Source organism: Erpetoichthys calabaricus, chromosome 5, assembly GCF_900747795.2.
Source record: "Erpetoichthys calabaricus chromosome 5, fErpCal1.3, whole genome shotgun sequence".
Classification (NCBI taxonomy): domain Eukaryota; kingdom Metazoa; phylum Chordata; class Cladistia; order Polypteriformes; family Polypteridae; genus Erpetoichthys; species Erpetoichthys calabaricus.
Window position 1 is genome coordinate 204,060,736 of NC_041398.2, and position 16,726 is coordinate 204,077,461.

At 39.1% G+C, this 16,726-nt stretch overlaps 1 protein-coding gene across 2 annotated transcripts in view; it reads left to right on the forward strand.

The window, feature by feature from the left end:
- The first annotated feature begins 4,755 nt into the window (after positions 1 to 4,755).
- frmd3 (FERM domain containing 3) overlaps positions 4,756 to 16,726 on the forward strand; it is a 276,915-nt gene continuing 264,944 nt past the window's right edge. Inside the window, exon 1 of one of the 2 annotated variants that reach the window (XM_051928615.1) lies at positions 4,756 to 5,199. In XM_051928615.1, coding sequence (XP_051784575.1) covers positions 5,095 to 5,199 — 105 coding nt within the window. In that variant the 5' untranslated portion in view covers positions 4,756 to 5,094. The remainder of the gene's footprint in view (positions 5,200 to 16,726) is intronic. The other variant, XM_028802430.2, reaches the window with a different exon arrangement.

The window sequence follows — 16,726 nt, forward strand, 5'->3', positions numbered from 1 at the left end:
TTCCATTAATTTTCCTGTGATGCATGTTAAGCTTACTGGCCTATAGTTGCTTGGATCTGCCCTGTCACCCTTTTTATATAATGGGATGACATCTGCCATTTTCCAGTCCTTCGGAATCTCTCCAGTGTGCAGTGACTTCCTAAAAATATGTGTCAAGGGTTTATATATGTACTCGCTAGCCTCCTTAAGAACTCGAGGGTAAATATTATCTGATCCTGGTGATTTGTTTGATTTCAGCTTATTTAATCTGAGCAGCACTTCTCCCTCTACAATTTCCAAATCCCTCAGTACCTCCTTAGTAATCCCTGTTACCTCTGGGAGGTTATCCACTTGCTCACTTGTAAACACCTCAGAAAAATATAAGTTTAGGGCATCCTCTATTTCACTGTCTGTATCTTTTAATTCCCCTTTACTATTTCTGATGCACTTGACCTCCTCCTTGACTGTTCTTTTACTACTAAAATACTGAAAGAATCTCTTAGGGTCGTCTTTCGCCTTATCTGCTATATTCCTCTCCAACTGTCTTTTAGCCTCCCTGATATCCTTCTTAATGGTTGCCCTCATGTTCTCATACGCTCTACGATTCACTTTGCAGTCATTAGTCTTACTGTATATGCCTTATAAAGCAGTTTTTTTCCTTTACAACTTCTTTTTTAAATCTTTATTAATCCACCGTGGAGTTTTTTTTTAGTTTCCTATTAATTTTAAATTTAGGTATGTATCTGTCCTGCATTACATGTAAAACATTTTTAAACCTGTTCCACTGCTCCTTGACTGTCTCCACACTTAAAAGCTTATCCCAGTGTATCCTACTTAGACTTTGTCGCATCTGCTCAAAATTAGCCCTACCAAAGTTAAACTTAACAATTTTAGTCTTTGCATCTGTACTCTTACAAAATACTGAGAATTGTATTACATTATGGTCACTTGACCCTAGTGGGTCAATCACCTCTACACCCTCAATTCTATCCTGATTATTACAAAATACTAAACAGAAGCCACTCTTGATTAAAAAGCATATGACAGTTGAATGGACTGTAAGAGCACGAGGAAAAACATTATTTGGCCTGATGAGACAAAAAAATCGAACTCTTTGGGCATGACTCCAAGCACTATGTCTGGCAAAGACCAGACGCTGGTCATCACCTTCCTAATACCATCCCTATCATGAAGCACTTGCAGAGACAGGGAGACTGGTCTGATTTGAGGGAAGGACAAATACAGCCAAATACAGAGAGGCCATTGAAGAAAATCTGCACCAGAGTGTGCATGACCTCAGACTGGAGCGATGTTTCATTTATGAGCATTACAATAACACAAAGCATACAGTCAAGACAATATTTTAGTGGCTTTGGGACAAGTCTTGGACGGTTCCTGAGTATTCCAGTCAAAGCTCAGGCGTAAACCTCATAGAACATTTGTGGAGAGACCTGAAGATGGTAGTTTACAGATGCTTCCCATTCAACCTTGAGAGGATCTGCTTGGAAGAATGGAATAAATTGTCCAAATCCAGGTTTGCAAATCTTGTAGAGATTTAGCCAAGAGGACTCAAAGCTGTAATTGCTGCCAAAGGTGCTTCTACAAAGTACTGAATTAATGGTCTGAATACTTACAGTATATGAACAAAATTTTCAAACCTTTAGTGAAAACATGGTTTAACTTTGTCATTATGGGCGGTTGAGCATAGATTGATGAGTACAAATGACATATGTATCCATTTAAAACTAATTCAACAACATCTACAACAATGATGGAGTGGTGGCTCTGAGGCTAGGGATCTGTGCCAGCAATAAAAAGGTTGCCAGTTCGAATCCTGCAAATGCCAGAAGTGACCCAAATTTGTTGGGCCCTTGAGCAAGGCCCTTAACCTGCAATTGCTTCGTCCTGGGCATGACGTTAATCTGCATCCAGCCCTGCAAGCAGGTCCTCCAACTTAGAAGGAAAACTTGGGGGTTGGTGGCAGGATTGGCACTCCAGCCACTGTAAAAAAACCTCCCATTGTTCCAGTGTGGCATTGAGGTGTCACCAACTGCACTTGGGTCCCAATCCATGTGGTTAGTTGTCAGGGCCGGCCTTAGGCCACTGCAACCTATGCGGCCGCAGTGGGCCCCGCACTTTCATAGGCCCCGCGCTAATTCTAGGTGTAAATTATTAAATTAAACCATTATAACTTATAATCATGTATAGGTCAGCGTGTTTATTCTGTTTTTATGTTTTTACAGTGTTTTTTATCTATTACGTCGTTGTTTCAAGTGATTACGACAAGTAAATAAAATTGAAAAAAAATTGTAGCTGCTCGGGTGCTTTATCTCTAAACTCGTCATTTAGGGGAACTTGGGGTAAGATGAAACAGACACCGTTCTTAACCTTATGATGGCTCAGCTCAGTGAAACCAATCAAATAGGAGGAGCTATTTATGGAGATGATGTTATCGGTTTTTTGGATGAATAGTTTGAAATTTACCGGCAGTGGTTTAAATTTTCTCTTTTCTACCAGACGAAGATTTTTTCACCGGTGAGTAAAGCTTGTTCCTCAGAAACACGCGTTGTATAAAATTCGAAGATCCTGTACATTGATAACCCACCCTATGTTAACAGTCAGCCATAGAATCATCGGCACGTCAACTTGTATCTTTATACAATTTGTTTTATGAATAGTCTCTCATTTCAAATGTTTAAGATAGTTTTACAAAATAAAATAATGTGATTCGTCTACCCAAACGATTGTTTCATCTTACCCGTAGTAGGGGTAAGATAAAAAAAAAAAAATTTTCACAAACACTTGCTCAAAACGTACCGATTCATCCCCAAGCGACAAGCGCATGCATATGCAGATCATTAACAATAATTTGACTGAAAATTACTGGTAAAAAGCAAAAAATGTGGATTTGACAAGGAATTTTAAAAAGTGGTTCATCTTACCTCAAGTTCCCCTAAATTGGTAGACTTAAGGTATTTTTTTAAATTTTATTTACTCGTAATCAAATGCAAACGTGACATAATCAAATGCAAATTGTCGTTCAAACGTTAAATCACGTAATCAAATGCAATAACGACGTAATAAATCAGTAGATACTTTATTTTGTTCATTTTTCATTTTTTTAACTGTGGCATCTGGTGAAAGAAGCTTCTCGCGCCTCAAACTAATCAAGAATTACTTGAGGTCAACAATTCACGAAGATAGATTGAACAATTTGGCAATTCTTGCTATTGAGCGTGATCTATGTAGGAAACAAAATTTTGATGATATACTGTATGACTTCGCTACACGCAAGGCTCGTAAAGTAAAGTAAATTTGATCGAGATTTTGTACGTAGTAAAGAATGAATAAAATGCAAAGACGAATTTATTTTCTAATACAAAATCTTAATTTTCACTTATTACCCTTATCCCTACCCCGACTGGGCCCCGCGCAATCCGTTTCGCATAGGGCCCCGCAATTGTTAGGGCCGGCCCTGTTAGTTGTGTGATGGGTGCAGCAACAGGCTGTCAGTGCATGCTCCCAACCTCTCTCTATAACACAGTAAAGTGTACAGAAAGTGAAGGAGTCTGAATACTTTAAGAATTCACTGCACATACAGAACGTAGAAAAATAATGAATATACACTACAGTGGTAATTGTTCTTTTTATTCCCTTACTGTAATTGATTTTTTGCCATTTTTACACTGCATTTCCATTTTTTTCACCTTCTTTACTATTAACAGTCAAATTTTCCAAGCGCTGTGAATCACTTTGGACCAATATACTTAAATTTAAGATAAAACAATCAAGTATTGCGTAAAAAACAAACTAAAAGCAGCATACCATTTAGTAACTTTTAGAGAATTTGGTTATTTGCATAAGGACGCAGGCAGAAACCAATCAGTGAACGAAAAAGCACCACGTGACAAGTTTTGAGCTAAACGGAGTCACGTGTGCTCAGCAGAAGCCCGGCAACGTATTTGTACAGTTCGGGCGTCGAGAACTGTGCTAACAAATAGAAAAAAATGTAGAAAACCAGTATAAAAGCAAGGCAGAGAACAACTGAAACTGTAACTCCATTAACTCTGTTGGAACTACGGGGGTAAGTACACAAATATCTGCCCTATGAGTTTTACATAATTGACGTACACGTACACCGTTTCAGTAGAGTACTTGTTTGTAATGGAAACGTGACTGGAACTAAACCAATATACAGTACAGATTTTATTGGAAAAGCAGCGGAATACACACGACCATCGGTCACCCGAAATTGACTCTTGTGAATATGTCTAAGGTGGACTGGTCCCTGGTATTCAGTGGCACACAATAATGTAACGGGCCACCAACCGCCACACCCCGCTGTACAACTTACTGCCCCGTGGGTTTACCGAGAGTAAACACTACAGCCATACATATTAATTGGCGTTGCCGCGAAGCCAAAATGCGGAAAGGAGAATAAATGTGGTGAAGTCCAGTAGCGTAGATCTCCTCCAAACTGACTGACTTTAGGTGCCATGTCCAAGTACCTGCCTTGTCGCGTCGAACTACCCTCATACCCCCCATAAATCCGTATTTGAAAACATGAAAATAGTTCACCCTCTATGGGACTAGATCCTATAATGAGCAAAACAGTATGAAAAAAAACCACACAAAATAGAAGGATGTGCGAAAACGTCAGCATGCAAGTGCATTTTATACACAGGCTGGTGTTTTTTCATGTTGTTCCCCAGTGGCTATTTAAGGCGTAATCCTTTTGCGTAAAGCAGTGATCCAAGTGTCACACAGTACGTCGCTGTTCTTGCCCTTTATGACAAAAAATAAGCGATCAGATCAGAACCTCTGCAGTTTTGCAATTAATGTTTTCGGATTGTAAGATGAATGGGTAGAGAGAAAGAGAGAGCGAGCGAACGAAAGAGGGAGACAGGCGACACATCCAGACAGCCGCGTCACACGCGCTCCGTCTCCCAGCCCTGCCCAGCCCGCACACGCACGCGGGGTGCGAGAGCACACTCACTGGCTGTGCGTATGTGGGGCTTCGGCATCGCAGGGCTCAACTGACAGATTTGCACCGCTGCGTATTTCTTACTGGGTAGGAGCAGGATTACTTGGGCATGTGAAAACGACGACAGAAGAATGAAAATGCTTCGATTTCGCAGTTCAAGCATCCGATCGTTAAACCAGGAGATTAGGTGCACCATCAGGCTGCTGGATGATTCGGAAATCTCGTGCTGTATACAGGTAACACTGCCACTTGCTTTTGCTGGTACTGCGTTCGCTGTCGAACTGAATGCTACATCGGTCGCGATATTACCGGTTTGTGATTATAAAAGGTGTAAGGTTATTTACAAAAATAAAAATGCTACCACTCACACTCTGTGGAGTGTAGCGAATAAAACGCCCAGGGTTCGCGTTGAGTGCTTTAGTGTTTTTTTTTTTTGTTGTGGACTTCATCGCGAGGAAAAGTGTTAGAAGTGCTAGCAAGCGGATGGTACAAACATAGCAATACAATTGCCATTCATAAACAGGTGCTCGTTCTCTTCCGTCTTGCTAAAATATAAACTCAGATAAGGCTTTCACCGCATTTTAAGTAATGCTCTCAGGCTTTCTGTTTTTATGAAATGACACATTTCAACTTGGCAGCTGTGGCTCAGAAAGAAAAAAATATATAAAAGCGGATTAAAGACGCACGTCAGGCATGTCCTCCTATTCGGTTGCAGAAGAGGGTGTGGTGCCACGAGGTTTGCGTTGGGGTGATTTGACAGTGGTGGAGTCTCAGCAATCGGTGCCAACTGGGACTTCACCCCCCTTTCTGTTTACATCGCGACACGTGGTCGGCATGAATGTCCTTTGTGTTCTTTAAGAACGATAGCCGAGGATCATCAGTGCTCCAGGCTAACGGAGATTATGTGAAAACTAGAGTAAGGTGTCCAGAAATGAATGGGTAATACGGGATATTTTATAGATGGCTAAACCGTCGTCAGCCGCACCGTTAGACGGGTATGGGCAGAATTGTGCTCTCTTTATTTCCCTAGTGGAGCTGAATGCAGTTATGCAGTTTATCCTGGTCTGAAGATTGATTTAATTTTACTAACTCTGGCGTGTCTTTGAGGGGTGTTGTCTATCTGTCTGTTTTAGATCTGACTGTATAGATCTAAAGCACATTATTTGTATATTCCCACATGATTATCTATATATAACCTCAAGTCTCTATTGAAATCTGTGAAATCTTCCTACCATAGCTTGTAGTGAATCTTTTGGCTTTTCTGTGTAGAACATCTCCAAATATATCTTTATAAATTATGTATGTGTGTATGTATGGGTTGTACTCTTTTCAGTCAGTAAGGCCATCTACTTATTAAGTTTTAATTCACCTTCTTTTTCTTTGTTCCCAATCTGCCCCAGGTCATTAACTTCTTGTCTTTAGCAATGTCATTTAGATAGATAGATAGATATTACATTATAAACTACATGTGCATTAATTGTGTTATTTAAATAGTTTTTTATTCCCATTCATATTATTTCTAAATACAGATATCTATGTTTAATTACATTTTCACTTTAGATATTTTAATGTAGGTCATTGTCACACAATAGTTAGTGCTGTTGTCTTACGAGTCCAGAGACCTATTTGATCACTGTCTGTGCTTTCTCCCTGTCTGCATGGGCTTTCTGTAGATTTTCCAAAAGACAAACATGTTAGGTTGATTGGTAACTCAATACTGCATTAGTATAAGCCATTGTACCCTGTCATGGACTAGCATTCCAGGTACTGTAGGATTAGTTCCTGCTGTCTTGTGCCAAGTAATGGCAAGAATATGGTTTAATTGGCAGCAACTATTTAATGGATAAATTAAGTTTTAAAAAGAAGGCACATGAGTATTAGCTTAAGGTAGGAATGAAACTGAAACAACTTTGTATCTTAAATCAAAACTATCCCTGTGACTGTCTGGCCAGTTATTGTGTGTTGTAGAGAATGTTTTAAGCATCTTCATTAATATAACAACTGAAACAATGTTCTTCTAGGACATCCACACTTATGGTCATCCCAGGCTGTAATTTGCCTTTCAACAATTGAGGCAATGCTGCTGTAAGCATTTCATTTTATATTTTATACAAATAAACTGACTGTGTTGATTTGTGCTAACAGTTCACAGTGCAGCCTCTGGATCCACAAGTTGAGAATTAGTACAGGACTTACCTAAGTAACAGACATCAAAGTTTAAGATGAATGCATGTCAATTGCTGGCACTGTAATTTGAAAGCATCTTTTGTTCCATGTTCTCAATGTAATCACACTTGGCTAAAATAAAAACGAACCATGCAATAATCAAAGAATGAAGCACCAGATGTACAGGAATGTATCAGTGCTCATTGTGTCATGTGATCTTCCTTCACGTGTATCCACCATTCTTTTTGAAAACTCTAAATAAAAGTTATGTCGGACAAAAATGTAAATATTTGTGTTATGCAGCTCTGCATGCCATGTGATCTTGTCTGTACACACCAGCGGAACCTTCTGCATCATCCATTTGGATTGAAAGAGAACCATGTGCTATCCTATATTCGTCTTGCACCTAAAGTTTTTTGTGATCAAATTTTTATTGATACCATCAAGTGATATACTGTACAATACATAACAGCAAGAAATGAAGCTAAGAAATGAAACATTTAAAGCCTGTCTGTTGCTAATAGGTGACAACACCTATTGGTTTACTCTTTATCATAAGGGTGTAATTTCCTGTGCAAAATATGGCCTAAAAATGAGTATTTTTGGATCTAGAGGGCCAAAACTAGGGAGGAACCTTAAATAGCTTGACATTTTGCGTGACTAGACATCACAATGATATCCGGGGGTTTTCTCTGATTCGTTAAGTCAGAAGCTGCCAGACAAAAAAATAAAAGAAAACTGAAATAATTTCAAAGTGTTTAAAAGTAAATCAACAGGTTAGAATATGGAACACTTTTTCATTTTTCTTTAGGTGTGTAAATTTTTTGTGTTTTCTTAACATAAATTACCCTGTTGTAGAGAAAGCAAAAACACAAATTTGCCAGTGTATTGTAAAAAGTATTATAAATCAGATTCCACAACTACCTATAACTCACAACATTTGGAAAAAAATAACAATTTGCTAAAAGTCTTTAACTTTCTTTCCAACTGCTCAAAAGTTTGGGGAGCCAATGGAAAATGCAGTGATATGTTTAAAAAAAGGGACAGTTCTTTATGCAAAATATCATATTTTATGCAAAGACACATATGTAAAACTTATTTATTTTAAGTTATATAATCTTAATTTAAATGTGTATAGAGAAAGTGAGAATACTATGCTTAAAGTGTTAAAAAAAGTGTTAATTTTAAGTAAGATTAACTTAAAATAGTGTTAATGTGATATCTAAGAACATTAATTCAATGTATTGGATACTTAAAGTAAACCACTCCATTAGTTAATTTTTCTCAATGATAGGGAAAGTAAATCTACATATAAATATTATATATTTTTTCAAGACCTTTTTTATCTGAGTGTAACTTGTGTAATTGCATATTATGGATGGACTCATTTACCATCTTCATGTCAGCATGATTCTTCCACCTGGTACCGTGGTTTTACTCCAGAGATTTGTAGATTAGGTTAATTGACAACTTTTAAATGTCCCAATGTGAATGTGTGCTTGAGTGGGCTTTATAGGGATAAATGGTGGTTTCTGGATGGGCCTAGTGCTGGAGACATAGGGCCCAACCCTACTCGAACCTTGAATTTGACTAAGCAAGTTTGAAATTGTTATGTCATGTTATGTTATATCATTATATCAAAAGACCCTCATGTACAATGCATCCAATGTCTACATAAGAACTTCATAAGAACTTCCACTTCCATACCCACTGTGTCCAATTCAAATACTTTTTCATTGCAGGGCACACTTATGCACAAATTCATGTTCACTCATACTAGGTCAGTTTAGAGTTACCAGTAAGCCAACAGGCACATCTTGCACACATGCAGAGTCTTCAGTAATGGGGCCGTGGTTCATATTTGGACAAGTGATAAACACTGTATCTCTGTGTCAACCTTTACAGGATAAACCAATTCCCAAATTACATTAATGTATGCAGGAAGGGTTTAGGAAGGGATCATCTGCAGAAGTGTATGGAAAACAATTATGTAATCAGGTACTGCTTATAATTCCCACCTCTACCTCCCAAATGACAGGTCAGAAGAGGAGAAAGTTAATTAGAAGAAAACTTATTAAAGCATGAATTGTCTTCTTAGCATAACAATACTGTCACATTTGTGTTGCTTAATTCCAAGTAACACTTTGTCTTTAGATAAGGCCCATTATTGATGTGATTGAGAGTTTCTCTTTGTATAATTATGTGTGTTTAATGTCCATCCATCCATCCTCTTCCGCTTATCCGAGGTCGGGTCGCGGGGGCAGCAGCTTGAGCAGAGATGCCCAGACTTCCCTCTCCCTGGCCACTTCTTCTAGCTCTTCCAGGAGAATCCCAAGGCGTTACCCAGGCCAGCCAAGAGACATAGTCCCTCCAGCGTGTCCTGGGTCTTCCCTGGGGCCTCCTCCCGGTTAGACGTGCCCGGAACACCTCTCCAGGGAGGCGTCCAGGAGGCATCCTGATCAGATGCCCGAGCCACCTCATCTGACTCCTCTCGATGCGGAGGAGCAGCAGCTCTACTCTGAGCCTCTCCCGGATGACTGAGCTTCTCACCCTATCTTTAAGGGAAAGCCCAGACACCCTGCGGAGGAAACTCATTTCAGCCGCTTGTATTCACGATCTCGTTCTTTCGGTCACTACCCATAGCTCATCACCATAGCTGAGGGTAGGAACATAGATCGACTGGTAAATTGAGAGCTTCGCCTTGCGACTCAGCTCCTTTTTCACCACGACAGACCGATGCAGCGCCCGCATTACTGCGGATGCCGCACCGATCCGCCTGTTGATCTCACACTCCATTCTTCCCTCACTCGTGAAGAAGACCCCGAGATACTTGAACTCCTCCACTTGGGGCAGGATCTCGCCACCAAACCTGAGAGGGCACTCCACCCTTTCGCGGCTGAGGACCATGGTCTCGGATTTGGAGGTGCTGATTCCCATCCCAGCCGCTTCACACTCGGCTGCGAACCGATCCAGAGAGAGCTGAAGATCACGGCCTGATGAAGCAAACAGGACAACATCATCTGCAAAAAGCAGTGACCCAATCCTGAGTCCACCAAACCGGACCCCCTCAACGCCCTGGCTGCGCCTAGAATTTCTGTCCATAAAAGTTATGAACAGAATCGGTGACAAAGGGCAGCCCTGGCGGAGTCCAACTCTCACTGGAAACGGGTTTGACTTACTGCCAGCAATGCGGACCAAGCTCTGGCACCGATCGTACAGGGACCGAACAGCCCTTATCAGGGGGTCCGGTACCTCATATTCTCAGAGTACCCCCCACAGGATTCCCCGAGGGCCACAGTCGAATGCCTTTTCCAAGTCCACAAAACACATGTAGACTGGTTGGGCAAACTCCCATGCACCCTCTAGGACCCTGCTAAGGGTGTAGAGCTGGTCCACTGTTCCGCGACCAGGACGAAAACCACACAGCCTCGGATTCAGGAGGAACAGTGTGGTTTTCGTCCTGGTCGCGGAACAGTGGACCAGCTCTACACCCTTAGCAGGGTCCTAGAGGGTGCATGGGAGTGTTTAATGTACACTACCATTATCACCCTATAGACCTATACACTCACTTAGCAAATTATTAGGAACACTATTTTAATACCTGGTTGAGCCTCCCTTTGCTCTCAAAACAGCCTAATTTCTTCGTGGCATGGATTCAACAAAATATTGGAAGATTGCTTTGAGATTTTGGACCATGCTGACCTGATTGCATTATTGTCATCTGCATATTCATGATGCACATCTTGGGTTCTACCACATTGTAAAGATCCAGTAACTTGGCAGGCCGCAGCAGAACACTGAACACATAGCCGTGTTCATGAAACCAGTTTGGGATGACTTTTGCTTTGTGACGTGGTGCATTATCATGCTGTAAGTAGCCTTTAGATGGTGGGTAAATTGCAGCCGTGAAGGTATGCACATGATGATGTGCAACAATACTCATATAGGGTGTGGCAATAAAGCAGTTATTGACTGGTAATAATAGGCTCAAAATGTTTCAAGAAAACATTCTTCACACCATTATGCCACAACCACCAGCCTGGACTGTTGATATAAAGCAGAATGGATGTACTGTATGGATTCATACTGCTGGCACAGAATTCTGATCCTATCACCTGTGTGCTTCAGCAGAAACCAAGATTCAGCAGACAAGGCTACGTTCTTCCAGTCTTCAGCTTTCTGATTTTGGTGAGCCTGTGCCCAATGCACCCTCTACTTTCTATTCTTGGCTGTCAGGAATGGAACCTGATGTAGTCTTCTTTAGTTGTAGCCCATCACCTCAGGGATCAACATATTGTGCATTCTAAGATGCTTTTCTGTTTACCATAGCTGTTCATAGTGGTTATCTCAAATTAGTCTGACAATTATCCTCTGAGATTTCTCATCAACAAGGCATTTCTGCATGCAGAACTGCTGCTCACTGGACGTTTTTTGTTTTTCACACCATTCTGAGTAAACTCTAGACACCGTTAAGTGTGAAAATTCAGTGAAATCAGCAATTACAGAAATACTCAAACCCTTGCATCTGGCACCAACAATCATGTCACAGTTGAATTCACTGGGGTCATATTTTTCCCATTTCTGGTGTCTGATTAGAACGTTAACTGAAGCTCCTGACCTATATCTACATGGGTTTATTAATTGTGCTGCTGCCACATGATTGGCTGATTAGATAATTGCATTCATAAGCAGGTGTTCAGGAGCTCCTAATAATTTTCCTTGTGAATGTATATGCCTTCTCATCTATGTGAGTGCTTATATTTATTAATCTCTCTATTATAAAAAAAAAATTTGGAAGGAGACGAGATGTGATTTTCTCAGAGAGACACTTATATGTCCCGCGAGGCGAGTCTTTGTGCCAAGAGATTTAACCACACCCGGGACAGGAAATAAAAGACAAAGAGTAGATGACAAAGTAGAACGTTGTAAAGGATTCAAAAATGTTGGCGCGGTACACATGCAGAGCAGGTTAGAGATAATGAAAGTATGAAAATTCGAAAGTCTCAAAAAAAGGATAGTAAAGATCACATTAGCGCAAACAAACGGAAATTATTACTTGGTGAAATAACAGAACAGCAAAAAGAGATTGAATATATTGTTCGGATTTAAACTTTAAGTCGGATAATTGTTGTTCGTCTAATTCATGTTGCCATCAGGGAAAAAAAAACTAGTGTTTCTTCCCAATGAAGAGGCGTATCTGCGAGAATTAAAAGATTTGTTGTTTGGTGAAAGTGAAATCCTGCGAGAGAAAATTTCAAGCCCTGTGAGACAAGAGCATATGCAAAGAGATTTGAAAAAGTCCTGCCCACGCACACGGTTCAATCATTTCTCATTTGTGTGAATGCTATTGTCAGACACATTTCTTATAGAGAGAAAGAAACGATATTCTCTCATGGGAAGTTATACGCTGCGTTGTCACAATGTAATTCCAAACATGGATTCAAAATTCAATGCGATATTGACGAAAAGGTAAAAGTGAAAAGAGAACGAATATATGGACATAGGTGATATGACAGAAGTATGTAGATATTGTTTGGCTTTAAACTTTAAGTCGGAGACTTGTAGATTGTCTAATTCATGTTGCCATCAGGGAAAAGTAGTGTTTCTTCCCAATGAAGAGCGATATCCACAACAATTAAAAGATTTGTTGTTTGGTGAAAGTGAAATCCACATATGCAAGATAGACAGAGATGCAGGTGGGGGGGGGGGGGGGGGGGGGACGAAGCGAGCAGGAGGTGAAGCCCCAAGTTAAGGAATAAAAAAATGATATAATGATAATAAATAGCAGAATCTCAACTCATTTCAGTCTCAAACCTGCTTAATCTAATTCAGATTCAGAAGGGGCCAAAACGTTTCTTGGCAGCCCAGCCAACACATTGTAGAGCTTGCTCATGAACATATTCACTTGAGTACAAGTTTAGAATTGCCAATACCAGAAGCTGTTTCTTTTTAATTATTCTGGCACATTTAACTCTAAGTTCAATTTTGAGTCTTTTTTTCGCAAGTGATATTTTAGCCTGTAGTATGTATTCCTCATAACCTGCTGATATTTATGTTCACATTAGAGTTGGTCTTTTACACTAAATGTTGATTGAATGTAAAACACACTCTTGTAGTGCAAACTCAATTCATGACATTGGACTCCATTCATTGTAATTGCAATTGTTCAGTATTCAGCAGTAATTTGTGTGAGGCTTTACTTGTGTCAGATTCTACTGTGGTCATTCAGTCAGTCACAATAACCACTGACTCCAGGGAGAAAGTGAGAACCTTTTTGTTTTAAAATATTTGTTTGCGGGCATGATTGTTTTGGTATAAAAAAAGCTGGAAGAAATATACAGAGTAATGGAAGAAATGCTTAGTTTAATCAGTACATTTTAATTTTCTATGAGAACAAAAACAGTAAGTAAACATAGAATGATTTCCTGGGGCTAGCTATGCCAGTTTAATAATTTGTAATAAAAAAGAAACAATAATACATAAATAGAAAAAGTTAAAAGCATGCAGTTTCAGTAGTAGAGCTATCATCAGGTGTGTGCTGAAAAAGAAGACTTTTAGCTAACGTGATTTAGAGTCTCAGATGGGATAGGAAAGCCTCAGGACAACTCCAGTAATGCCTTCATTATTTAACTCTGTTACTAAATTGTTCTTCAGGTCTTCTGTCCTCATATTGAGTGTTTTATGTTCAAGTGACAAGAAGAGGTGGGTGAACTGGGTGCTTGGGTCTTTTTCTGTGTTGGCAACATCCTGACTCTGGAAAGGAAATGGGTATGTGATTCTCTGTGTAGCTACAAACACTGTCTTTGTGTGTCTTCTTTAGATTTGTCCTGGTAAAGTCAGTGGAGTGATCGCATTTTGGACAGTATCTCTGTATACAGCATACAATACGTCTAAACCTACATGTTATCTAGTTGACTCACTGACTGACTGGCAAAAAATTCTTTGCTATTTACAGAAAAAGTAGGGGATCCCAGATTTCACTAATAGCGTGATCTTTTGGTTCCAAGGCCCAGAAAAATCCAACCTCACCGGAAAAACAAAATAAGAAAAAATTGGAGAAAACCAATATGATATTTCACTTTTAATAATTGTAAAGGGCAATCATGGATCCAGTTTATCACAGTTGTGCTGCTGCTTTTTATTTTGATCTTATTTATGCTTTGTACACGAAAATGTATGTAGAAAAATACTCATCCACACTATGATATTATTAATATTGGTTATTACTATACCATTATCCCACGTTGTTCTAAACAACTTAGGATATTCACACTGTTCAGTCTTTACTTTTCTGAGTTTCTTAAAGTGTTCATTTATTTTTTATTTTCAGGAAGATTAATAACATCTTTTTTGATTTCCTTTAAATTTTTCATCCCCCTTTCTTTCTTCTGTAATTTAACCTGATTACATTACCCATGTCTCTTATGAAATCCAAACCATGGCCAATTCCTAACTGTCCTAAATTGTTCGTTATTAGTTCACATGTTTGACTTGTTCCTCTATAATTATTTAGCTGGGAGTTTAAACTTACTACTCTAGTTCAGTATGTCAGCACATCATTAGTATTCTAACAATTTATCGGTGCCTATATGTTTTATCATTATATTCTTTTATCCATTCAATTAGAAACACAAAATGACATGCAGAAAGTAACCCTTAATTACTAGCGTGTATGTGTGTGTATATATATTAAAATATATAGAGTGCAAAAAAGGGCTGAAGTGAGTATGGATGTAAAGGTTGGCCACTGGAAAAATGAAAGATAAGATTAATCTGTTAGTCAGTGCTTAAGGGGTGTGAGAACCAAGTATAAGAATACGTTTAGCTCTTTAGTTTTTCTTAAAAGAAATTAGTTCATGACTAGCAGAAGTATAGCTCTCTTCTTATCAATGAATTAGTTATTAGGTAATTGATTAAATAGTTTATTAGGTAATTAATTATTGCACTTGAATAATAAACACACTAAAATACTGGAGAGCCCATACAAAACTTCAGAAATCTAGAAATGTATACTTTTGTTTCCAGAAGCTGTAAAAAAGTCTATTACTACCATATGATTACTACATAGCCCTGTTTTACTGCTATGCAAGTATGGTGCTGCTGCCTTTGCTGCTGGAAAACAGTGTCTGGTCATAACTGTTCTCAGTAATTTATTCATTAACTAGAGAGGAGTTGCCTTGTTTCAGAATTTGTGTGATCTGTAGGATGTTTAAAATAGCTAATCTTAGAAAATCGAAGTTGTGAAGTGAGCGAGTTTGAATTTTCAAATTCACTGTTATCAAAAGCAGCCTGCCATATGCTTGGCCATCATGATTTTTGTTTTTTTTGTGCTTAATTAGATATTTTATAGCTTTAATCACAGATATGTGTACCCAGTTAATTTTTGAAAATTATTATAAATATTGACATGTGTAAAGGTGGAGTCACGCTTTTCGCAATTTAGACTTGGCTTTGTCAGAAATACCCTCAATCTGGGAATTTACCATTCAATTCTTGGGGTAGTCTGCATATGAAAAAGGTTTTAGTTACATCTGGAAGAGTAGCTCCTGTTTTGATAGAAAACACCTAATGTAAATAGTGAGTCTAGATTAGGAAGGCATGACAATCTAACAGAGTGAGTAAAAATAAAAAATTTGGTTGGTAAAACCCAAGTTGGTAATTGAGTGGTACAGATTAGACCCACGTTCTGCTAAAGCCGATGTCACACTGCATGACTTCTAATCATAACCACTGAGTGCATCAGAGTTATTGACTACCGTTGCTGATCTTGTCGCTGGACCATGATTGAAAGGCACTGCCCATGTCACATTTGCTGACTAAGTGCCGAACTTCTAGCACCGTCATGCTCAGCCCTGTATGTGACAGCCAATAACATGATGCCTGATGGCACCAGTGGTGTTTGAAGATTTAACAGGTACACAAGCTCATCAACACAATCTCAATGCTTTTTTTTTTCTTTTTTCAATTTTGTTGTGACAGGTAGAACAAGAGAAATCAGACAGATGAGCTCATCTTCCGTTAGCAAGATCAAAAACACCCGTTTTCTTTATTCCTCATTACTGCATTCTGTGCATTGTACTTCCAAATGAGCATTCATTAGTTGTCAGCACTCTTTCACACAGAGCCCTCCCCTGTGACTACTATTTGATTTTTGTTGGTGTGAGTTGTGGACTAGTTGGAGAGAGAGTTCCTGGGTATGTCACATTACATGAGTGGCTTCACAGGGGTGTGCCGCTAACTGCTTCTGACTGACTAAGATTATGTAAATGAAGTTTGTGACTGACAATAGCTTCAAAAGTCATCTAATGCATCATGGCCTTTTAAGCCATTTTTTGTTGAAGTTTAAAGCATTTGTGTCCAAGAAATCAACAACCAAAGGTGTTTAATGGGGCAGAACCAATCTAAGAATTAGTGACACACCATTAAAATCCAAACACAAAGTAGAGTTGTTCAAACAAAACTAATTTATATAGTCCCCCCCTTTGTTTTCACAAAGAGCTGATTTATAAGCTCTGTTTGCTAAGTCCTTTTATTCAAAATAATCCTCATGGCAGCACTCATACATGCTTATAGTAGTGATGCTATATGGAATAGCTG